This window comes from Myotis nattereri (genome assembly GCF_964212035.1).
Source record: "Myotis nattereri genome assembly, chromosome: 16".
In the NCBI taxonomy this organism is placed as follows: Eukaryota; Metazoa; Chordata; class Mammalia; order Chiroptera; family Vespertilionidae; genus Myotis; species Myotis nattereri.
In genome coordinates, this window is record NC_138091.1 from 7,518,358 (window position 1) to 7,543,576 (window position 25,219).

A 25,219-nucleotide genomic window follows, 5' to 3' on the forward strand; every position below is an offset into this window, starting at 1 on the left:
GTTGATTGTTGACTGTTTACTGACCTATACACACCTAAGTGAAAGAAGTGCATGTCTATCATTTTACCTTTTTTCCAGGCCCAGAGATTTCCCTGCTGTGCTTTCTCCTGCTTCCCTGATCTATCAACAATGAATTTCATGAAACCACACAAGTCTCCACTTTTGATTGTAATGTTTAAAATGAGGTGCAAAGCTCCATTCTCCGGAGCATAATTATCTCATTCCATTGAGATTTTCTTCACTGCAATTGTCTACATTTTGGCTCAATAAACTCAGAAAAATTCTGCACAGGTTTCCATGTTTTCTAGATGGACAAGAGAAAAGGTTCTCGGCAGGCAGGGTAGACTTGGGGGTGAGTTATGATGAGACACAGTGGTATCTTAGTCTTTTCTTAGTAGAGAATGGACAACAGCTCCCTGTGTTACCAAGGTCGCCCTGGGATTTCTGACAGAACATCCCATTCTAAGATGGGAACACATAGGCTTGTCCTGGGGTGGGAGAGTCTGGATATGAGGACAAGTGGGGTGTTCAGGGCAGCACCACTGACATGACAATAGGAGGGGGTCACGTCCAGGTCCCACAGCAGTGAACAGCTGCATCGCCAGCCCTGATAACAGGTCCCCCCTTGGTAAGTAGTGCAGCCCAGGTTGGCCCCGGCTCCTGACCTGGAGGGACCATGGGGATGTGGTTCTCTGGGAAGCAAATGGCAAAGCAACAGACTTGGTATCTTCAGCCCCACGTCCTTTTGGGAAAAGCATCCCTATTAATCATGATGATGTGTGAGAGTGGGAGAAGGTTTATAATGATTGTCAGGCCAACATGGACACTGGGACATGGGCATTAAAACAGGAAAGTCTGTAAAAAAAATACAAAAATACCCTTGACTGAGCATGACGTGAAATGGAGCAAGGTCTCTCTTCTGATATTCCTAAAACTTTGTGGGCAGTGACTTTGCATCTCATCTGAAGGGGGCTGAGTGAGAGTGGGTTGTGGGGAGGATACAGGCCCCAGATTCCTTTGGAAATTGGACTCTAGAAGGGACCTAGAAGAGTGGCAGGGCAGTTACTGGAACCCAGGGCTACCTTTGACTACATGGGATCCTGGAGTCTGGGTCACCTCAGCACCTGCACTCACCCTGCAGGAGTACAGCACGCTGGAAGATGTATGGGGCACCTATGCCTCCTGCAGAGGCATGGAGGTGAGGATCCCATCTTTCAGGTCCTCTCAGTTCTCCTGTGAGGAGCTCTGGAAAGACAGTTCCCAGTCACAAGGAGGAAAGCCTCAGAGCCCTGTTTTGCTGGTTCTCTACCCCTGTAATCCTCCACTGCAGACACACACACACATAGTGTGGTCTGCTGAGATCTCCACTGCAGAAGGAAAAGGTGTGACAGCCTGAGGGCTAGGATTCCCATTGGCATCAATAAGGGACCCCTCTGGAAGCCCATCTCCACCTGCCTGCCCTGCCTTAGTGGGTAATCACAGCAGGACCTCTAGGTGATCCACTGCCCGCGAAAGCTGTCCCTGCCCCAGAGTTCTCCCTTCAGGTCCCTCTTCCCCAACACATGAAGGGGAGGGGATGTGGGTTGCGCAGGGATGGCACACAGAGGTGGCCTGTCCTGAATGGGTCTGACCCCGGCCACCTTGTGTTACCTGTGGCCAAATTCTAGGAAGTGGACACATACGTCAGGGATGAGGGTTGAACCAATGTCTGCACCGTCTGAAAAAGCTCTCACTGCGGGGACTCCGGAAGCAAGAGCACCAAACACCGGGAACACAGCAAGAGAACATGTTGCACTGGCAAATGCCTCCTGGCAAGTGAGCTGCCTGTTGGGCTACATGTGGGTGCCTGGTTACGGGGGTTTTCAGTTATATTGGATAGTGACCTCATACCTGGTATTGTCTTCCCTGAGTCCCTTCATCTCATGACAGCTATGCAAGTAGTCCTGTGGGCTGCTGTCTGCAGACACCTCTTCTGCATGAAACACCTTTTCTGTACACAGTGGCACCAGCACACGCCTCTACCCAGCCCCCTAGAAGCTCTGGGTGCAGCCAGGGTCCCAGACTTGAGGAAACCTCCCTGGGTGCAGACTCAATCCCTCATTCTTACCTTTTCTTGATCCTGGATCAGTCATTGTGCCTGTCAGGGCCCGTCTCTGTCCTGCCTGCACAATGGGTTATGGAGCAAGTGCTTCTTATGGCTGTTCAGGCTACTGTGTGGGAGGAGCTATAAAGTAGGAGGAGGACTGTCACATGTAGGTAGTGCCTCCAACCTCTTTTTCCTTCCTGTTGTCACCTCCTCTGTGTCTGCTTTTTTTCTAATCCCCCCCAAAGTCATCACATCTAGAGTGAATGTGTGTGTGTGTGTGAGTGTGTGTGTGTGTGTGTATGTGCACATGACAGTGCTCCCTTTCTGGACTCCAGAACAAATCAGCCCCCACAAAGGGAGGATCAGGCTGAAGCTGCCTAGTATGTCAGGATTTCTAATGTCCAGACCAACTCTGTGGGGAGGTGGGAGCCTTGGCCTGGAAGGTATGAACATTCCTGAAGTTTGCACTCTGAATGTCATGTACCCTGGCCAATCCCTGCCTGAACAAGGGCTTCAATTTCTCAATTATCCAATGAGGGTGTGATCCACAACTACGTAAGCATGAGCTGAGCATAAGGGGGCCTGGCTTTCTCCACTGCGGGTGGGTTGTGAACAGAGGTGCAACTTTGTGATTCCAGATCTGGGCTCCTTTTCAGAAAAATACTGTCTAGGCTGCCAAGTGCTCACAGTCTCCCCTGTGCCATCTCCATGTCAGAACACGATTCCAGAGGCACAGCCTTTTCCAGAGCCCCTGAGCAAACCTGGGGGCACCTAGGACCCCCTCTTGGAGGACACAACTGGGTTTATCTCAGTCTTTGCATTCTGACCGTCTGTGATCCGGGGCAAGGCATGGACCTCTCGAGTCACTGGCTCCCTCCTCAGTAACTCCCCATGGACTCCACCTTTCTCGTGTGGTGTGAATGTGTGCCCTCCCTTTCAATGTGGCTGTTCTTAGTGACTCCATAGAAGACGGCAAAGGGATCCAACACGACCTCCATGATTTGGTTCTCAAAGCCGGTGCCTGGGACAGACAGAGTGGTTGAGCATCGTCCTGTGCACTGAAGGATTGCCGTTCGTGTTCGGTTCCTGGTCAGGGCCCACATCTAGGTTGTGGGTTTGATTCCCAGTCTGGGTGCATACAGGAGGCAACCTATTGATGCTTCTCCCACACACTTTTGGTTCTCTCACTGTCTCGTCAACTTAAAAAAAAAAATAACTTAAGAATTTTAAAGCAAATCCATTTTATTTTTTTAATCTTGATTGTTGAAAGGGTTACATATGTCCCCTTTTTACCCCATTGACGACTTCTAGCTGATCCCTACCCCCCACCCCAGGCCTTCACCACCCATTATCTGTGTCCCTGAGTTATGCAGATATGCATACAAGTTCTATAGTTGATTTATTCCCAACCTGAAAAGTTTTTCTTTACCTGTCAGACTGGCTATCATCAACAAATCAAAAAACGACAAGTGCTGGAGAGGATGCGGAGAAAAAGGAACACTTGTGCACTGCTGGTAGAAATGCAGACTGGTGCAGCCACTATGGAAGACAGTATGGAGTTTCCTCAAAAAACTGAAAATGGAACTCCCATTTGACCCTGTGATCCCACTTCTAGGAATATATCCCAAGAAACCAGAAACACCAATCACAAAGGATATATGCACCCCTATGTTCATAGCAGCACAATTCACCATAGCTAAGATCTGGAAACAGCCTAAGTGCCCATCAGTAGATGAATGGATTAGAAAACTGGTACATCTACAGGATGGGATACTCTGCTGGTCTAAAAAGGAAGGAACTCTTACCATTTGCAACAGCATGGACGGAACTGGAGAGCATTATGCTAAGTGAAATATGCCAGTCAATGAGGGAAAAATGCCACATGATCTCACTCATTCATGGATAATAAAGACCACTATAAATTTTGAACAATAATAGACACAGAGGAAGAGCTGCCTCAAACAGATTATCAAACTGCAGCGGGAAGGCCGGGGAGGGTTAGGGGGCAGAAGGTAGGGGGGTAAGAGATCAACCAAAGGACTTGTATGCATGCATATAAGCATAACCAATGGACATAAGACACTGGGGGATAGGGGAGGCTAGGGGACTTTCTAGGGCAGGGGGAAAAAATGGACACATATATAATACCCTTTATAATACTTTAAGCAATAAAAAAAAATAAAATAAATAAAAATTGATGCTTATCCACTTGCTTACTCTGATCTGCTCTCTCTCTCTCTCTCTCTCTCTCTCTCTCTCTCTCTCTCTCTCTCTCTCCATTGAGGAATAAGCCTCTGTGCTATGAGTTGCTATCTGGAGAAACCCATGTGGCCCAGCACTGAATGAGACCAACAGAGAGAGAGGAAGTCAGGCCTTCCATCCAAACTGTATCCCAAAGACCACCCCCTCCCCCAAGTGAGCTCAGACCCTCAGTGACAGAGATCCTGCCACAGGTGAGACCACAGTAGTCCCAGCTGAGCCATGCAGGATTCCTTGTCACAGATGTGTGAGCTAATAAGTGTGTGTTGGTTAAGTCTCTAATGTGCGGTAACTGTCAGCAGTAGATCACTAGCACAGTGGTCCCATACCAGGCCCTGGCCCTGCCCTTCTATCTCCCTCCTTTTTCCTCCCAATTGCCTCCAGCCCCCTGCCCCTCATTTCTCACACCCTCTGCCTCCAGTTTGGATGATGGCTGTGAAACTTAGGAAAGGACCTGCAAAGTAGAGCCAAACTGAAAAGTGTAATTCGAAAGAAGAAACAGCACCTGTTGAGACCACAGTTCTGAGCTTCCAAGGTAAGGAGACGTGCCAGGGTTCATGTCCCAGCATCAAGAAGGGTTCAAGAATCTGGAAAAGGCTGTGCGCAGATGACATAGAAATCCGGAGACTGATAAAGAGTCCGGAGACGAGTTATAATTTTGAAAGGCATTGGGGGTCAGAGGACCTTCAGCTAAAGGGACTGAAGAGTACCTCCTTGTCTAGGCCCCTTGCTTTTATTAACACAATTTGTCCTAAGGCAAGGTGGAGATAATACACTTCAAAAGGTAAGGTTTCAAAGGGTACAGAGGCATTGTCAGTTTGGGGAATAGCCTAAGGCTGTTCAGGTGTTTGGCCAGTAGGGGGCAATAACATGTAGATTAAGATGCCTTTTAGCTGTCTGGCAGCCACAATCAGTTTCCTATTCAGGTTTGGGGAAATGCCTTTAGCCATTCCCAACATGTGTGACTCAACCCTGTTGAGACCCCAAGTTTCATCAACATTTTGATGAACCTCTTAAAATTATGGCATCCTGGAATTGGTCTACTGCAGAGACACTACAGGCAAGGCAGGCTGCTGCCCCTCCAGGCCCACTCCAAGTGCATGCAAGTGCACTTTCATCACCATGGATCTCTTAGGGAGACCTGCCCATGATTCCCAGACCTCCTTTACTTTCACAAGCCTTCATCGGCTGCCATTGTAAAATCAGGATGAAGAGGGTATACAAACACTGATTCATCTTTCTGGTTTAGAAATCACATCCTAAAGAGAGCCTGTGCAATGCCCCCGCGATGGGCTCACATTCTCAGTGCTTATGGTCCTCAGGGGTCAGTGGGAGGTCTCATCAGACTCCATTCAGATTTCCTTTCTCTCTGTGTCAACACACAGGGTTGATCTCCTTGAGAGCAGGGACCCTGGGTGTGGTCCCCAGTGAGCGCCCATTTGTCCTGAGTCAGTGTAGCTTGTGCCATGGCGGGGTGCTGTACAAGGCTGCTAGGCCATCCTCACCAGGATGGTTCAGAGCACTGAGGAGGATTGATGTAAAAGGAGAAGCCAGGCTGTCTCCACAACCTTGTTCAGCCTTGGGGCGTGAGAAAGAATGGCTGCTGGGCTCTGGAGAGACAGAAGAGCCTCAGGAAAAAGCCCAGCTGAACCAGAGCCTAGGGTCTGAGGGCAGACAGACAGAGGCTCTGACCCCAGAGGAAATTTTGAAGCGGTGCCTGTGGAGGAGATGAGTGTGGACCCCGGGCCCTGGGACATTCCCTGTCCCCTCTTCAGTGCTGTGGGCCCACAGAGGAGATGCTCAGAAAGCTGTTCAGTGTCCGTGGGGCAGGGTGGACTGTCTGTCCAGGTGCAGGTGTCAGTAAGGGTTCAAGAACAGCTCTCTGCTGGTTAAACCCTACAGCATTCTGCGACGTGGACTCCAGGGGGCGCTTAAGGCCAGGCTTTGTCCATGTGCTGGTGGGAGATGAAGTCAAACAAAATGTGGGTTTGCAGCCCTGACATCAAGGGTCCCTGCCCCAATGCTGGTGGGTCAATTTCCCCCAAAGTCCCATTGTCTTGGGCCTCAAGTACATCACATCCTTCGAGCAGATGGCTCCTGAGAGACTCATTCTTCCCAACCTATGACTAATAGTAACACGACGCAGGCTCAGAAGAAACAGACTTGTTCAAGTCTCTGAAGGGTTGTCGAGTTAAATTTTATGGAATCTAAATTAAATTTATATTTGAGTATTTCATTACATTTTCTTTAATTAGACTGAATGTTACTGAATAGTATGAAAAAATACATAAAGTTAAACATATATATGATGAACACAAATATTTTAAAACTTCATATTAATGAGGGGAGAGAGCCCTCTCTGTTGTGGCAGCTGACACACGCTGTGGCCCAGGATCTAAGACCACAGGTTCCAAAGGAGCTGAGGTGCGTTGCTCACAAGCTGCAGGTGGGTCCACATCTGGAAGTTCAGTGACGGCTGTGCCTGGAGCCTGCTCTGGCTCTGGAGATGGCAGCAGAGTAGGCGTTGCTGCTTTAGGTGTTTCTTCATCTTGCTCTGGAGCTGCTTCTGTAGATCCAGGAAGAGAACATGTTACCACCATGACTGCCTTTTGTGTGCCTTACAAGAAAGAAATGTCCCATCTCCATCACTGAAGTCCCAGTTCAAGGCCCCACCCCAGGAAGCCCTCCAGACTGCAGGCCCTGGGCAATGACCTGAGTGGCTCTGTGCTCCTGCCTAAGCTCATCCTCTGGCAGCTCTTTTCTGTGTGGGCTAGCCTGATCCCCACTCACCCACACCACCCAATCCACATGCACAGCTCTCTGACTCCCTCCCTTTTTTCTAGCAGAAGCCCTCAGACCTCTGCCCTCTGGCAGAAATCTCACAAGGCATGAGATCCAGGGTGTTGCCAGCTTCTCCAACTCACAGTCCCCATACTCCCCTTAAGGCTCTGATCCAAAGCCCATTCACTTTTTCTGCTGGTCTAGAGATCCACTTTCTGCTTCACAGTACGTGTAGATCAGCGATACTTTGAGGAAGAAGTCATATGGGCTGTACTGTGGATGCTACCTGGCTGTGCAGCCCAGTGTGACTGAAATCACTCCTGACTAGAAGGAAGCACTGGAGTGCAGTCCTGTGGTCAGGGCCTTTGCTGAATTAATGAGCCCAAACCACCCCCATCTCAGAAGGCTGGCTGAGCCTGGGGTCCCCCTGCTCACCCCTGGGATTTCTGATCTGGCTTCACCCAGGACAGAGACCCCTAATGGAATCTCCAACGTCTTTATCAAAAGGGAAAATAGCTTAGCCTAAGTCCTGAGGAGAATCACAAATAAGGCACAAGTTTCTTTAAAAGAAGAGAAAATGGCCAATTGGAACAACCACAGCTCCACCAGCACACCTCTCCAGAGTCCAGGCTTCCAGCGGGCCTTTTCCTGGGAGGAACCCCCCTCCCGCCGCCCCAAGTCCCTACAATAACCCTATGAAGCTGGGCCTAGGCTCTCCCCATGTTCAGAGAAACAAACACTCAGGGACATGCAGGATCTGGAGACTCACAGCAAGCAGGTGGCTGAGTGACCACTGTGCTGTGGAGGGGCAGGGTTCACCTGGTCCATGGTTGGTCCCACACACGTTGGTGCGACCCAAAAGTTCTGTATTAACACAGAAGGGCGGGTGCAGACCAAGGTGGGGACGCTGCCCAGTAAGCTGGGCACCAAGTATTTGACCAGTTTTTCCATTAACTGTTCCTGGGAGGTCTGCACCTTACATGTCCATTTTTATTTTTATTTATTTATTTTTTTTGCCCTGTGAAGGTCAAGCTTATTTGGAAGCCTGAGTGAGTGGTGTTGGGGACAACATGAAGGCCCAGGGGTGAGCTGAGAGGCCTCCATGTTGGGCTTAGGATGCCCCCACTGGGAGCTCAGCACTGTGTCTGGGCACAGGGTGGATCCAGCTCCCTGGGAAGCAGAGTCCTGGCTCCAGGAAGGGCAGGTGGAGAAGGTGAGGGCAGTTCTCCCTGGGAGGGTCAGGGTCCAGAAAAACAGACTTGCTCAAAGCTTTGAGGGTTTTTAGGGTTAAATTTTATAGACTCTAAATTAAGTTTCTGTTTAGGAGTACTAAATATCATAAAAATATAATAAAATTATAAACATATGTAAGAAGAATATTACACATTTAACACTGTGTCTAAATGGGGTTAGGAGGGTGCCCTCTCTGCTATCGCTGCTGACACGCGCTCTGGCCTGGGATCTAGCACCACAGGCCGCACAGATGCTGGGGTGAGTTGCTCAAATGCTGCAGGTGGTTCTTCTGCCTCTTGAAGTTGAGTGAAAGCTGGGCCTGGATCCGGCTCTGGCTCTGGAGAGGCCACTAGGGTGGCGTTGCCCTTGAGGGTTTTCCTGGTGTTCTTCTGGAGCTGGTTCTGTCGATGCAAGAAGAGGACATGTTACCACCCTCACTCCCTTTTGTGTGCCTTCCAAAGGCACACTCACCCACACCACCCCCGGAGGCCTCCTCCTCCTCCTGTCTCGGTCTCAGTGGGCTCAGGTGCTCCCGCTGAGGCACTGGGCCTTGTTTGGCAGGTAGGAGACTGCAAGTTGAGCTCTATGGAAGCCAACAGCATCATCAGGCTGTGAAATTCTGAAGGTGCCGGTCCAGCCAGATGCTCAGGATGCAGGAGATGGCCCTGGGGAGAGAGATAGGTGAGCAGCAGAATGTGAGGCCTGCCTTTCCCTTCCACACGGCCCTCCCACAGCACCACTCAGAGAGCCTGGGATCCTATGCCTGCTGCTCCTGCCCATCCAGAAGCCAGACCTTCTCCTCGTCCACCTTCAGTCTGGCAGTCCTGGCAGAGATGGGCCTGGTCACCCAGGAATGGTTGGCATGAAGCCCTCCTACCTGACAGCTCGGGATCAATGAGGGAACCACCTGTCCCCTTCTTCAGGGGAACCTGACATGCTCTCGCAGTGTCCCTGTTCCCTCCCATTAGGACTGAGAGGCCTGGTGTCCACCCAGTTCATGTCACTCATTGGCACTGAGCAGGTGCTTCAGGAATACTGACCAGTGAGCAAACAAACAAACCCCAGGGCCTTCCTATCACCTCAAACTTTGGCTCCTGCACCTACATGCTGCCTCATTCACTAGCTGTCCTGTGTGGTTCTTTGCCTCCCACTGAAACTCAACTCCCACAGGGTGGGGTACCCCAAGCTGCCACTGCGGAGGTTCTACCAGATTAGGGAGCAAGGTCCCGGGATAGGGGTGCAGACTGGGCTAGAATTAGGAGTGGAAGGCTATGAATTGTCTGAGGGGCTGTCTGTCCACTGACCTTCCCACTCGCCCACACCACCCATATCCACTTGCACAGCTGTCTGACTCATGTCCTTTTTTCTAGGGAAGCCCTCCGACCTCTGTCTCTTGCAGAAATCCCACCATGATTGGGATCCATGGTTTTCCCAACACCTTGAATTCACAGTCTCCATACTCCCCTCATGGATCGGATCCAAAACTGACTCACGTTTTCTGCTGAACAGAGGTTTACCATCCTCTTCACAATACGCGAAGATGCAGCCATAGGGAGAGGAGGCCAGGAGGACGTCACATCAGGTGTTCTGTGGACACTATGAGCCTGTGCAGCCTAGTGGGACTGAATCGCTCCCTCCCAGAAGGAAGCTCTGGAGTGCAGGCTTGGGGTCTGCTCTGAGCACTGGGTTATGGTCAGTGCCTAGAAACATTTCTGTACCAGGCAGGGCTTCTAATATACGTGCTGATTGAATGAGCCCAAACCAGCCCCACCTCAGATTGCTGGGTGAGCCTGGGCCCCACTGCTCACCCCTGGCATCTCTAATCTGGATTCACCTGGGACAGAGACCCCTAATAGTATCTCCAATCTCTTTGGAATATTAGAAAAGAGCTAAACCCAAGGCCCCAAAGAGAATCACAATTTGGCAGTGGCTTCTTCAACAGAAAGAGAAAATGACCAGTTGGTTCAATCACAGCCCCTGCAGCAGACTTCTCCACTGCCTAGGCTCCCAGAGAACACTTACCAGGGAGGAACCCAGCGAGTCCCTACAATAACCCTATGAGCCTGCTCCCTGCTTCTGGGAGGTTTCAGAGGAACAAACACTCAGAGAGTTGCAGTGACCTGAAGGCAAACAGCCAACAGGTGGCCTGGTGAGCATGTGCTCTGGAGGGGGAGGGGCTCACCTGGTAAATAATTGGTTCCACAGCTGCTGGGTGGTAACAAATGTTCTGTAGTAACAGGAACGAAGGTGGGTTCCCTCTTCAGGTAATCGACCACTTTGTCTAGCCAGTGTGCTAGGGCGATGCGCACCATACAGGTCTTTTCTCTTTCTGCCTGTGAGGCTGGAGTTCACTGGTAACCCTGAGTAGGTGGTGCTAGACCAGTTGGCTGTCGGGCAGCTGTTTCCCCAGGGCTGGGCTGACTGGACTCCAAGTTCTGCTCAGAATACTGCCATCAGAGGCTAGCCCTTGACCTCTGGCTGCCAACCTCTGAGTCTGGGCACAGGTTGGAGCTGTCTCCCAGGGAAGCAGAGTCCTGGCTTCCTGGAAGGGCAGGTCTTCAAGGCAAGAACCCTTCTCACTGAGAATGTTGGGCATCCGGAGGCCAAAACACATCTTCCATGATGCTCCAGCTCAACACTGCCCTCCTGAGTCCCACCCGCCACAGCCTTCTGGTTACTGAACAGAGCATTGAGGAGCTCCCAGGGAGGGGCAACCCCCTTAGGTTCCAGGCTGTGAGCACATTCTCTTTGCGTTCCCAGGGTCTGTGTCTGTAGGAAACTGTACTCTTCACAGAAAAGCAGCTGGGTCCTTCTGGTCTTGGCCAAGGCAGAGTGAAGGGCAGGGGAAGGGGCAGGGCTAGAAGGTGGGATTGTTGTGTCCGAAGATGCAGATGGGGACGTGCTTGACGTGGGAGGACCACTGGGCTGACAACTGGAAAAACGCCACGTCATTCCACTCCACGCCATCGATGACGACCGGCAGCATGCTCTGCTGGTGCTTGGCCCTGCAAACCAGGCGACCAATGCCCTGGATGCACTGGCTTTGGGACTCCACATTCTCGTCCGTGGTTTTCTTGGGCGCCTTCTTTTTTCTCTCCTTGGTGACCACAGCCATGGACAAGGCAGGTGTTGCTGTGCCCTCACCACTGCGGGGCAGCCTGCTGACCTGGACAGACTGGAAGAAGCACTTGAGTGTGTTTTTGGTGGTAGGCAGCTGTTTCTTCTCTGTGACTCTCTTCGTATCTATTGGCTGGGCTGCTGTCCAGTAATCCACCTGCAGCTCCATCATCTGTGCATGGACACTCTGACTGGTGGAGGACAGGCTCCCACTCATTGATGCGGGGGAGAGTGTGTTGGGTGAGGCCTTCCCGGTAGGGGACAGAAGCTCACCGGAGCATGAGGTGACTACATCATCTGAGCCTCCTGACATGGCTGCAGATGGTTCCACTCTTCCAACCTTCACTGCCCCCACAAAGGGGATGAGCTGTGTGGACTTTTCATTGGGGCGCTGCTGCTTAGACATGAGAATGGCCTCAGCAATGGGCAGCAGGTAGACACAGTTGGCCCCTGCAACGTACTCAGAGATTCTCGACACAACGTCCTGTGTGTCCTGCAAGGTGTTCTCAGACTCCAGGTTGTTGAACATGTCCCGCCAGTACAGGTCCTGGAAGAAGTTGTTGTAGCGGCAGTCCATGGAGCCCAGGTAGCTGGCCAAGGGGTGGGGACCCAGCGGGATGACCAGGAAGCGCATGTAGTCTAGCCATTGGGGTGGCTGCTGGGACAGCTGCCTCACGAAGACCCGCAGCACAGCGTTGAAGTAGGGCTGTGCCCCTGCCACCGCCATCTTCACAGGCGTCAGGGCCTGGGAATCGCAGTTGCAGTATCTCTGCATGTGTGAGACGATGATGCTGAAGGCCTCCTGGACGTCATCTGTGGAGCAAGTGCACACCACGGGCAGCGAGTGCCCCTGCAGGATGTCCGAAAGTAACTGGCCCTGCCAGGCGCAGGTGTTGACCAGGATGATGTTCTCGGGCATCTTGTCCTGGCAAATGAGGATGTTGTGGAGCTGGTCACGGATGGGCTTCCTGGGGATCTGCCACTGGCTCTGTGGGTATGGGCTCTCGTTGCCCATTCTGTTGACCCACTCATTCAGGGCTGTGCCGCAGCCCCGGTGGCCAGCCTGCTTCCTCTTGGACCTGCTGGAGGGCAGGACCAGAGACTTGGTGAAGCGCACTATGGATGGCAGCTTCTTGGTGAACCAATGCTGGGCGGAGGACCCTGCCTCCCGGTTGTCCTCCAGCTGTGCCAGCTGCTTCCCAGGGGAGCGAATTGTGTGGGCCACTGAGTCAGAGCTACTATCGCTTGACATGCTGTCAAAGTATCGCCTGAGTTTGGGCTTTGCGGTGCTGGGGACACTGATATCGTCCTCCGTGTCTAGGCTACTGTCACTAGAGCTCAGCACAATATCATACCGACGGTGCAGAGCCTTCTCCACTTTGGGGACATGCCTCACAAGGGCCTGTTCTGAGGATATGACCTTCTCCGACACTTGGGCCCTGAGCATAGATGCCACGGCTTCCTGGTGGTAATTGTGTTGCCTGTTCATGCACCTCCTTCTTACTATGAGATTCCCTTGGTCCAAGTTATTCTCCTGGGACTGCCTGTGGACGGCATTGTGACTGGCCGGCTGCTCAAAGAAGCAGCTCTCAGATGTGCTGGCGAGGTGGTTATGCGAGGTTTGGGCCTTAGTGCTGGCCGGCATGGCAGTGGCCTCCTGATCGATAGGCTGGCGGGACAGGGAGGCCATTCGAATCTTAGTGGTGGGTGTGCTGTAGGCCACAAGTTGGGAGTCACTGTGGCTTGTCTGCTTGCCTCCCGGGGCCCTCGCGTTCTCAGGCGGGTGGGCCAGACTCAGAGGCTCCTTTTGGATCCTGGTGCTGTGGAGGCCCCGCATCTCCATCGGCAAGCTGGAGTCTGACAGGCCTTCCATGTATGGCCTGAGCTCGGGACTGGGGCTGCTGAGGACACTGTGATTGTCCTTCATGCCTGGGCCGTTAGACAGCCCTTCAAAGTATGGCCGAAGCTTAGGTATGGTGGTGCTGAGGACGCTGCCATCGTCCTCAGTGTCTGTGCCACTGTCACTGGGGTTCGGCAGCATGTCATACAGGAGGTCCAGGTCCTCCTCCACCTCCGGGACATGTTCCCCATGGTCCTGCTCAGGGTCCAGGACCTCCTCCGAACCTTGGACTGTGCGCAGCCATAACAGGACTTTCTGGTGGTAGTTCTGTTGCGTGGTCAGGGTGCTCCTTGTGAATATGAGAGGCCCCTCATCACAGTCACCCTCCTCCTGGTCAGCGGTGTGGTAGCTGGCCTCCCGCTGCGAGAAGAAGCTCTCACACATGCACTCAGAGTAGTTGTCCGAGGACTCAGCCTCGGGACTGGCTTGCCTGGCGCTGTCCTCCTGGTCGATGGGCGACATGGACAGAGAGATCTGGATGTTGTCCACCTTGCTGGTGGGTGTGCTGTGGGCCACTAATCCATTGTCCATCTCACTTGGCTGCTTGCCTCCCAGGGCCCACGAATTCTCGGGCATGTGGGGCAGACTCAGAGGCTCTGTTTGGGTCCTGTCACTGTGGCTGCCCCACATCTCCGTCTGCAAACTGGAGTCTGACAGGCCATCCAAGTATGGCCTGAGCTTGGGCCTGGGGGTGCTGAGGACGCTCTCATCATCCTCCAGGTATGGGTCACTTTTCTTGCACTTCCCCATCATGTCAGACCGAAGGTCCCTCTCTGACACTTTGGACCTGTGAAACAGCGCCAGGACTTTCAGCTTCAGGTTTCCTCCTATGGACGGCCGCTGCTTCTTTGGTTCCCCCTTCTCCAAGGCATCCTTGTGCAGGTCCTGTCTGTGCTTTCCCCTGCCACTGGCCTGCAGCTCATCCTGCCCCTCGTAGTTCCCTGCCGACTTGGCCTTAGGGCTGACCTGCATGGCACTGTCCTCGTGTTCGATGGGCTCACTGCACAGGGAGGAGATCCAGATCTCGGCCACCGCAGTGGAGGATTCCTTGATGCTGCGAAAGAGGCTCACCATCTGGCCACACCTGGGGTTTCGCTGCATGACGTCAGCCATGTGGATGGCGCCAGAGGCCAGTGTCTTGTAGCCCAGGACGTTTCTGTTCTTAGAGCATTTCCTCTGCTCCAGCATGATCAGGAGCTTGTTACCTTCTCCCTTGAGGAAGTGGTTGTACTGCAGGGAGAAGGTGAGTGCCAGGTTGGTGTGCACTGGTCTACTGCGGGGCAGCACAATCTCTTGGGACCTCAGGATGCCCTTGGAGTCCTGCATCCTCACGGAAATTACCACGGAGTTGAGGTCCTTGGCCAGCTTCTTGAAGATCACTAGCTTCGTTACAGTGAGACTACACCACCTGGGCACGCAGCTGGGGCTGGAGCAGTCCACCTCCCAGGTGGCGAACAGGTTCTGGGGGACCAGTGTTTTGAGCACCGTGGACGTGCTGGCCAGGCCCACAGTTCGTGAGGAAGCTGCAGCTGCTGGTACCCTACCGGACCTTTTCCTACTCAGGGTTGCTGGTTTTTTCTCCTGTGGTGGGACAGAGGAGGGACATGATTGGTGCATGAAGTGGGGCATGAGTGAATCAAAGGAGAGTGTGGCCACACAAAAAGCAGCCACTCGCTAATCTGTGATTAGGTCAGGGAAGGCCTGGGTGATGGTCTTTTAACCTCAGAGACCTAAAGTTATCACAAAGATGCTTTGAAATTAAAACGTTTTAACTAAAAGCTGTTTACGGTGGGTCGCTGGGTCCTAGGTTGGAATCTTCTGCAAAAAGGTCATTATTTACCTTAACTGAGACTGTCTACTGTCTTTTGGAATCTACAAGAACATAGCTTTGGAATGTCAAAGGAATTTTCCTATTTTTTGGATACTCTGTGCTCTGTGGAGACCACAAATCCCCTCACTGTTATTGAGTTCATTGTTGGCTGTTCTGTCCTATATCCCCCTATAGGAAAGAAGTATATGTCTGTCATTTCACTTTTCATACAATCTATCACCAATGGATTTCATGCAACTCACATACATCGCCACTTCTGACCGTAATATCTAAAATAAGGTGACAACTGCCATTCTCCAGAGCATTATTTCAATCCATTGAGGTTTTGATTCAAGGCCAATGACCATTTGGCTCAGATAAAATCTCAACAATTGTTCACAGTTTTGAATGCTTCTGACATGGACATTTACTTGGCACAATACAGCAGGATCCCAGAAAATCTCACCCAGCACCACCCTGCAGACCTACACCCGGTGCTGGCATCCAGCAAAGGGTCCATTGACGCACCAGTTCCCTGCCTGCCGGTGAACTTGTGACACTTGTCTGTTGGATTCAGGACCTTCCCTTGCTTGTGTTGCTGACTTTATTGGAGCCATATTTTGTAATACTTTCTGGGCAAACACCTTAGCTGTTTAAGTGAGAGCTGATCTTGTTCAGCTCAGAAGATAAAGGGGCACATCCTCCTTCCTGCATGAATCTCAGATGTTCTTAGACAACTGAGGATCTTTGCGGATTTGTCTGAGGTCATTCCTCATGACATGCAGGAGCCCCATAAGGAAATTCGCACACAACTGCAATTAAACTAACTGGCTCTTCAGGGGGAGCACTAATGAGGTTTAGTCCACCTCTGCTGGTAGCCCTTCTGGTGGTTGTAGTCAGCAAGGAGAGAAACTGAGGCACAAAGAAGGTTGAATGAGACTCTAGGGGAGTGAGCAACTTGCAGCTCAACCCATAAAGCAACAAACTTTAACCCACTACATAATACTCCTAGAAACTGTGCTGAGACTCTGCAGATACCAAACAATAAAAACAACAGCAACAAGCATACCTATAATTAACATGGGAAGTTGTGCCTCCATGACTGGGAACTCCCAGGCCCCAGCCCTCATTAATATTCCTGATAGGAAGCCTTGACTTGCAAGTGCTTTACAGAAGGGTAAATGTAGGAAGATTTAACTACAAAATATCAACTGAGAAATGGCCAATATACAGTTTTCTTTGGGTGCCTAAATTAATTTTTCACAAGCAAAATAAAACAAAAGAAACAAATAACTATAACAATGGTGGCCTGAAAATTGAACTGATTGAGTGCATAGGATGCACATCTTTATTTGGAAATTAGAAACTTCTAAGGAGAAGCAGAGACAAATTCTCTTTAAAAAATAAATGAACAAGAAATTTCAGAGATTATCTTCCAACTCTCCTGAAGCTAATACATGCTAACACCCCATCCTCCCCCTTCTATAGCACGTCCCCTACATCTTTTGCTCTCTGAGCTTCCTTGTCCAGATGTCTTCCTTCCCTTCCCTTCTTTCTTCCCCTTCTGTCCCCTCCACTGCCCCTCCCTACTGACTTAAGGGAAAATGAGATTAGGAATTCTGCCCACTCCCTTTGGAGAAAAGCTGCTCTCAGCCAGAGAGGAATCAGCAATCATCCTCCATTTTCTCTATGGCCCTGATTGGTTCACAGAGAAATTTAACTGATGGAACATGCAATCCTGGATATTTTAACCTATTGCAATTAATATACTCCTGGTTTCTGGGAGCAAAAGCAAGAGAAGTACTAAATAAGGTTTATAGAAAACTCCTATAGAGAAGCCTCCACACTTTAGGGATATAGGAAATTGAAACAGGATTTAGAAAAAGGATACAAACAGAAACATGCCTAGGGCTGCTCCAAGCTTGTTTTTCCTTCCCACTGATACTTTGGGAGAATTTTAAATGATCATTAAAAGGGAAGCCATTGCCCTAGCCAGTTTGGCTAAGGAGATAGAGTGTCGCCTGCAGACTGAAGGGTCCCAGGTTTGATTCTGGTCAAGAGCACATGCCCAGGTTGCAGGCTTGATCCCCATTAGGGGGCGTGCAGAAGGCAGCCAATTGGAGATTCTCTCTCATCATTGATGTTTCTATCTCTCTCTCCCTTTCCCTTCCTCTCTGAAATCAGTAAAAAATCTATTTTTAAAAAGGGGGAGGGGGAGAAGCCACTAAGTACCCTGTATATATTGAGGCTATTTTATTTGTTTTTAACCACAACCAATTAATTGCTTTCACCATCGGAATAAAGCTTTCCTACAAATGTCTGTTTTTTAATCAAAACCTGTTTCCTTCCAACTAGGGAATGTTATGAGAATATATATGGTTTGCTTATCAAATCTCCCCCAATTCCCCTGTTTAGTGAGTGGGGTTTTTTTACTCTTTAATGAAATCAGTGATGCTGACAGATGCTTTCTCCAGAATAGTAACATATATACTTAGAATAAATGAACCCGATACTGAACCAAAAGGGAAAGTAATGATTTTAAAGGAACCTTCCAGGAGGAAACTAAGCTTGAGACTGACCGAATGTTTGCTAATCATCTCTTCTTCAGTATTATCTTCCACAAGACCCTGAGAGATGGCTGAACAGGGTACCCACCCTACTCAGAATGGCCCCAAACAGCCCAGAGACATGCAGACATGGCTCTAACACTAGGCTTTCTCATATGTCTGCCTAAAGATGGGGGGCCAGCCCACAGTGAAGTGAGAATTCTCTTTTGGGGTACATATTCACCAAATGGGAGTAACTTGACCCTGAGTGCCTCAAACAAGAAGCCAATCTTCTTTTGTTACACCAATTACCTGGTTGCAATATAAAGTGGGTAATAAAGAGGCTTTGGCACCATTAACTTTAAGACTATCTCGTACCTGGGCCCTGTGTTGCCATTTCCAGGGGAGACAAACGGAGGTTTCATATACCTGAAAGTCTTTATACCTCTCAGAGTTGTGAGCTTTCTGGAAACTAGAAAAATATTCCCAAATAGAAAGAAACCATCCAAAAATGGGTGAATGAATTTGTCAATCCCTTGCTAACATTTGTGGGGGCGGGCAACATTGGTCCTGAGGTATTGAAAATGACTATCCTTGTTTTACAAGTGAAGTTTTCAAGGTGCCATAGGTTTTGCTCCAGAAACAATTCAAAGCCCACAAAGTCCTTCTACCTTCTCCAAACCTCCCCTATTCATTTTGGAGTCTTACAGGTAATTGGCTTCATGCAACCAAAGTCCCAGAACCTTTGAAGTGAAAATACCTGAGTTCACCAAGACGTCTTGTCTAGGCCATTCTTAAAAATACAGATCTCTGGAAGATATGACTTATCCCAATAGAAAAAACAATACCTTACCCACCTACACAAATCTCTTTAGCTTTTTCAACTATATCTTTCTAACTTAGTCAGTTTTAATGAAAGTTATTAAATATCTACACATTTTGAAATAACATGAATACTGACATATTGATTGCTAGACAAGTCTGAAGTTCACTGCTTTTGGGGGTTTTTTAATTGCAGAAGGTCTGTAAAATGGATTTGGAGCTGTTGATGTAATGTTTTTTGCTTTGCTGAAGGTGTGTTTTTTCAAAGTAAGAGTTTGATTAAAATATGTTCATCAACGTCAATCTAAGGAATGCTGTTTGTTCACTTGTGTGCTTACGATTGGAAATTAATGCTCCTAACAGTTAAAAGTTCCGGTTAAGTTGGAAGAAATTATACAGTTATGACAATAGAAGGCTTGAGGTATGGAGAGTCATATTTGAGGGAAAAGGTCACATGTAAGTTTCTCTAAGGATAGTTATTTCTGAATGGGTAAGAAGGATTGTAAAAGGTGAGGAAAGGTTTGTAAAAGGGGGTATAGGCTATACAATTTTGTGAAAGTTTTATATAAAAATATTCTTTTATTTCTCTACCAAAAACATAATTCAAATTGTGTGTATAGTCTTTGTGAGATATGTGTTCATCTATGTGTTATGTGTGGTGAATTGTCAGCCTCCATATGACATTACTAAGATATAATCTTTTATTGGCCTACAAAGATTAAATGCTTCTGTAAATTAAGGAGAATTCTGTAGTCTGGACAAAATACTTAATATTACAACTGCTTGCAAGTATGATTAATATCTTTTAGAGTTAGTTGCCCTAAGTCTGGGTTTGCTTTACGTAGATTTACAAAAAGTCCATGGTATAATCTTTTGCACAAGTATATTTGCAACCTTCCCAAAGTTTCTATTGTAAGAGACTTTTAAAACAGGAGATGACTTTGAGTCAATTCCAATGGGCTCTAGAGTACCTCAAGGATTTATTCTCTCTCCTTATTAGAGAAACGTTTTTGACTAATTTAGGACTACTTAATATGCTTGAAATTACCTGAGAAGCTTTAAAAAATTAAAAAAATATAAATAACTGTGCTATTTGTGTACCTATATTTTTATTAAAATGGATGTTCTAAAGATTTCAACCTGCCCTAGGAAGAAATGTACAAAGATTCAAGAAAATTTCAAATAGGAAACACTCTGTTGTAACAGTGGTCTTGGTGTCAGCGACACCAGGCCAGCCAAGAGGATGGTTCCCTGTGAGGGTGTCTGGCAGTTCGACTCCGGGTATTTGTGGCACAAACATTGGAAGTTTATGAATTATATCCAATTCTCAATACAAGAAGCCATTGACAATGTTTTAAAATCTTACATGCTATCTGTTCCTTTTATATTCAAATTATGTATTGAATCCAAATATATATATATATATATATATATATATACTTATATATTTTCATATCATTCTCTCTAATTTTACAGTAATTGTTGTTATCCAAAAATTATTGCCTTGAAATGTTATATTTTACCAAAAAGGCAGTTTTTCCTCAATTGCATTGCAATCAAAACTATAACCATACCATTTTGTTTGTTTATTTTTTTTAATATATTTTATTGATTTTTTACAGAGAGGAAGGGAGAGAGATAGAGAGTTAGAAACATCGATGAGAGAGAAACATCGATCAGCTGCCTCCTGCACATCTCCTACTGGGGATATGCCCGCAACCCAGGTACATGCCCTTGACCGGAATCGAACCTGGGACCTTTCAGTCCGCAGGCCGACGCTCTATCCACTGAGCCAAACCGGTTTCGGCCATACCACTTTGTTTTGTCGTTCATATATATTGTTTTACTTTACTGCATTTTCAAATATGTTACATCTTTAGAAAAATTCATGAAAAGGACTCTTGACTTACTCTATTTTTTTATTCTTTTCATATATTTTATTGATTTTTTACAGAGAAAGAAAGGTCTAGAGAGTTGGAAACATTGATGAGAGAGAAATATCGATCAGCTGCCTCTGGCACAATCCCTACTGGAAATGTGCCTGCAACCAAGGTACATGCCCTTGACCTGAATTGAATCTGGGACCCTTGAGTCCTCAGGTCTAAGCTCCACCCACTGAGCCAAACCAGTCAGGGCTTGACTTACTCTAAGTAACAGGTTTCTACGCAGGTCACATCTCTGAACTGAATGAAGAAATAGAGAACTCTAAGGAATGACTGAATTCACGAACATACTAGCAAATAACCAGGATAAACAACAAAACGGGTAGGGAACGAAATGAAGGGAAGATGGTTATTATTGTTATGACTCTGTTTAAAATACTGCTGATTTTTAGTCTTTTTGTTTTCCAAATATAAGGAAAACTAAAAGTAGAAATTCTACATTACTATCCATGTCTCACTAGGAAGGTTAGAGGCAATGATACATTAGTGACATTCATTTCACAGTAATCCCAAGAGACAAAGACTTCAAGGACCAAAACTTACAACCAGGAGATTTTGTTTATTGAAACACATTAATTAAAGACTCTCTCCAATGTGTTAAAAAGGATGTTACCTTATTAAAGGCCTAACCATAAATGGATATCTGTCACTGACACTGCCCTCCATCCACCAAGGAGACTGAAGACTTGTCAAGGATGAGAAACCACTGGCCGTGGGGGCTGACAGCTTTCCCAAGAAGTCAACAAGGCCTGGATGCTGACAGATTACTGCTGCTCAAACCTTCTTCTTCTATCTCCTAACTGTTATTGATTATATGTACACCAACTGATTTTTATATTTTTATTACATACCTTATTACATATGAATTGTTGAATTTCGATATCTGCTAAGTTTTCCCACCTACTAGACAAGTACATTCTAATGATCAGTACGGTAAGGAAACAGTAGAGAGTCTTAATTCTTCAGGTCAAACATAGCATAAGTACAAGGAACAGTGGATGAAGAAGGAAACATATAATTAGCTTAATAAGCAATTATGAAAATATATGCAAAGGGTTTTTGGTTGGCTGGGATGCTTATTTCCCTTAGTCACTTTCTTGTCTAGTAGTCGACATTTTCTATTCCTAAGCAGTGTTCCTGCTTTAATGTTTTTGCTTTTGTTCCTGGTATGTAAATGTTATACTAGATGCAAAATACCAAAACTTAAGACAAGCAGCAAACGGACTCTGCTCATGTTAGCTCAAAATATAAAATTGATACAGAATATTTTTTAACAAAAACATATAGGATCTCATGGCCTCCCATGCACCTGCCTTTTTATTTTGATTTATAATAAAAATTCCACTTTGAATGTCATTCAAGGTTAGAGTCTTACCTTATCCGGAATGGTCCATTGTTCAGCAAGACATAACACTAACACTCATCATCAATGCATAATTTGTATTGATTTCTGAATAAAAGGAGGATGTGTGAATGAAAAAGGAGCCCCATGCTAACCTGACTAGCTCAGGGAAGTCCTGCAAGGCAGCCTTGCAAACTCAGAGACCTTAAGTAACTACAAAGGATGGTCTGAAATTAAAACACTAACAGGAGCTCATGATGGGTCATCAGATCCTTGTCTGGCATCTTCCCTGACAAAGGTCAATCTTTACCTTAACTAAGTGTGTGTACTGCCTTTTTGCCTCTATGATAACATATCATTGGATTTTCCTTATTTTGGACACCTCATGCTCAGGCACTGTTCTGTGCTCTGCGGAGATCAGAGATCCCTTCGTTGCTATTGAGTTCATTGTTGACTTGAAACTATCCTACGTCCACCATTGTAAAAGAAATATGTGCCTATCATTTTACCCTTTTTCCAATCACAGAAGTGTCTCCAATTTGCTTTCTCCTGTCTCCCTAATCTATCACCCATGGATTTCATGCAACCCACATAAGTCTGCACTTTTGCTTGTATTGTATAAAATAAGGTGCAAAATTGTCATTCTCAGGAGCATTCTCTCATCCCATTGAGATTTTTCTCGCTCACAATTGTTGACATTTTGGATCAAATAAACACACACACACATTTTTCAGAGGTCTGAAAGTTTTTCACATTAATAAGAGAAAAGGTTCTTGGCAGGAAAAGTAGAATTGCAGGTGAGGAATATGAAGCACATTAGTATCTTAGGTCATTCTCTTCGCAGAGGACAAACAGCACATGCTGGTATTAACAGTGTCACCCGTGCGATTTCTGACAGAACATCCCAATGTATGATGAGCACACAGAGGCTTTTCCTGGGGTGGAGGATTTTGATGTCAGGACATGTGGTATGTTTAGTGTGGCACTGTCGCCATGGCAATGGAAGGTTTTAAGTCCAGGTCCCACAGAAAAAAGACATGGATCTCTGTGATAAGCAGTCCCGGTCCCCATACAATGTGCAGCCCTGGGAGGCCCCAGCTCCTGACATGGAGGAGACGAGGACCCAGATTCCTTTGGAAACTGGACACTAGGAGGGATCTCAGGGGAGCAGCAGGGTGCCTTCTGGAACCTGAGTCCTGTTGACTCCCTGGGGTCCTGGAGTTTGGGTCAATTGGGCACCTACACTCACCCTGCGGCGGTGCTTCAGGCTTGAGGATATCTCAGGTGTCTGTGCCGCCTGCAAGGGCGTGGAATTGAAGACCCCATCTGTCGGCTCCGGTCCGCTCTCCTGTGCAGAGCTCTATACAGACAGTTTCCAGTCACCAGGGGAAAACCTCAGAGCCCTGTTTTGCTGGTTCTCTAAAACTTGTGACTCTCCACTCCAGACACACAGAATGTGATCTGCTGAGACCTCTACTGGCAAGGAAAAGGCATGACAGCCTGAGGGCCTAGGACTCCCATTGGCATAGATAAGGGACCCCTCTAGAGCCCCATCTCCACCTGCCTGCCCTACCCTGGGGTGTGATCACAGCAGGACCTCGAGGTTATCCACTGCTCCAAACACTCCCGCGGTTCTCCCTGCAGGACCCCCTATCCACCACATGAAGAGGGGGGATGTGGGCTGCACAGGGATGGCCCACAGAGGAGCCTGGCCTGGCGTGAATGGGTCTGACCCAGGCCACCTTCACTTACCTGAGGGGATCTTCTTGAAAACGGCCAGAGATGTCGGGCACGAGTGGTGAACCGTCTACAGAGTCTGGAACAACGCTCCCTGCAGGGTCTCCGGGAACCAGAGCCCCCACAACTGGGAACACAACAGGAGAACATGTTGAACTGTCAACTGTCTCTTGCCAAATGAGTGGCAGTTGGGCAGTTGCTAGAGAGTGGGTGCCTGGTTACCGGGGTTCCAAGTTCTATTAGGAAGTGACCTCACTTCCTGGAATTGCCTCCCTGATGACTCCCCTCACCTAATAACAGCTATAGATAGTCCTGTGGGCTGCTGACTGCTCACCTACCTTCTCCATGGAATACCAACATTGTACACAGTGACACGAACACACCCTCTCCACAAGGTTTAGCTGCAGCCAGGGTACTAGGTTTGAGGAGACAGACCAGGGCTCAGACTCAACCCCTCATTCTTACCTCTTCTTGATCCTGGATAAGTCATTGTGCCTGTTAGATCCTGTCTCTTCTCTGCCTGCACAATGGATTATTGCAGCATGTGCTTCTTAGCGTTATTTACGCTCATGAAGGAAGTAGCTATAAAGTAGGAGGAGGAATGCCACAAGGCAAAAGTGCCTACAACCCCTTTTTCTTCCTATTGTCACCTCCTCGGTGTCTGATTTTCTTTTAATTCCACAAAGACTCATTTGATTGTGTGTGTGTGTGTGTGTGTGTGAGAGAGAGAGAGAGAGAGAGAGAGAGAGAGAGAGAGAGAGAGAGATTGTGTGCGCGCACACGCACATATGCTAGTGCTAGGTTGAATTGTGTTAACAAAGCCTGAATACAGTAGTTTGCAGAGGCAATGGTTAATTTCATAGCCATGTGAATTCAATGATCTGGTGGAACTGAAAAGACTTCCTGATTTTTTGGATTATTCATCTTTTTTCTTATTGTAAGGATGAGAGTAAGAACTTACAAGGTCATATGTCAGAGTGGAAACCACAAGTTGACATTTTATTTGACAATGGCTTGTGGGGGACATGACTTCCATTTCCCCCTTTCTAACAGCTGCCAATTCCATATCCAGGTGGTCTGGGGAGTTTGGGTCAAGGCCCCAGAGTGGAGTTATTAGCACAGCTCACTGGCCTGGCCAGAGTGATGACGGTTGTATGTGGACATGTGACTTCAGTGAGTTGAATAAAATTCTTTTTATTAGTCACAAGAAAAAAAGTTCCGTTTGCATATGTCTCATGGCCTTGTGAAAACATGGTTTTGGTCAATAATCATGTGAGAGATGCAAATGAAAACAAAAACGAGGGCCCTGGCCGGTTTAGTCAGTGGAAAGAGTGTTGGCCTGAGGAATGAAAAGTCCCGGCTTCGATTCCGGTCAAGGGCACATGCCCAGTTTTGGGCATTGATCCCCGATAGAGGCATGTAGGAGGCAGCTAATCAATGATTCTCTCATCATTGATGTTTTTCTCTCTCTCTCTGAAATCAATAAAAATATATTTTTTCAAAACACAATGGGATACCGTCTCACACTTGTCAGAATGGCTATCATCCACAAATCAAGAAAGGACAAATGCTGGTGATTATGTGGAAAAAAAGGAACCCTTGTGCACTGCTGGTGGGAACATAGACTGGAGCAGGCATTGTGG

At 47.9% G+C, this 25,219-nt stretch overlaps 1 protein-coding gene across 1 annotated transcript; it reads right to left on the minus strand.

Moving 5' to 3' along the window:
* Positions 1 to 11,216: 11,216 nt before the first annotated feature.
* LOC308532618 (phosphofurin acidic cluster sorting protein 2-like) lies at positions 11,217 to 23,936 on the minus strand (the record flags this gene model as incomplete). The annotated part of the gene is made up of 5 exons (XM_081110133.1): positions 11,217 to 12,555; positions 12,670 to 14,957; positions 23,089 to 23,197; positions 23,592 to 23,703; positions 23,915 to 23,936. 5 exons carry the CDS (start codon positions 23,934 to 23,936, stop codon positions 11,217 to 11,219), a joined length of 3,870 nt encoding a protein of 1,289 aa, XP_080966259.1.
* Between the last annotated feature and the right edge of the window lie 1,283 nt (positions 23,937 to 25,219).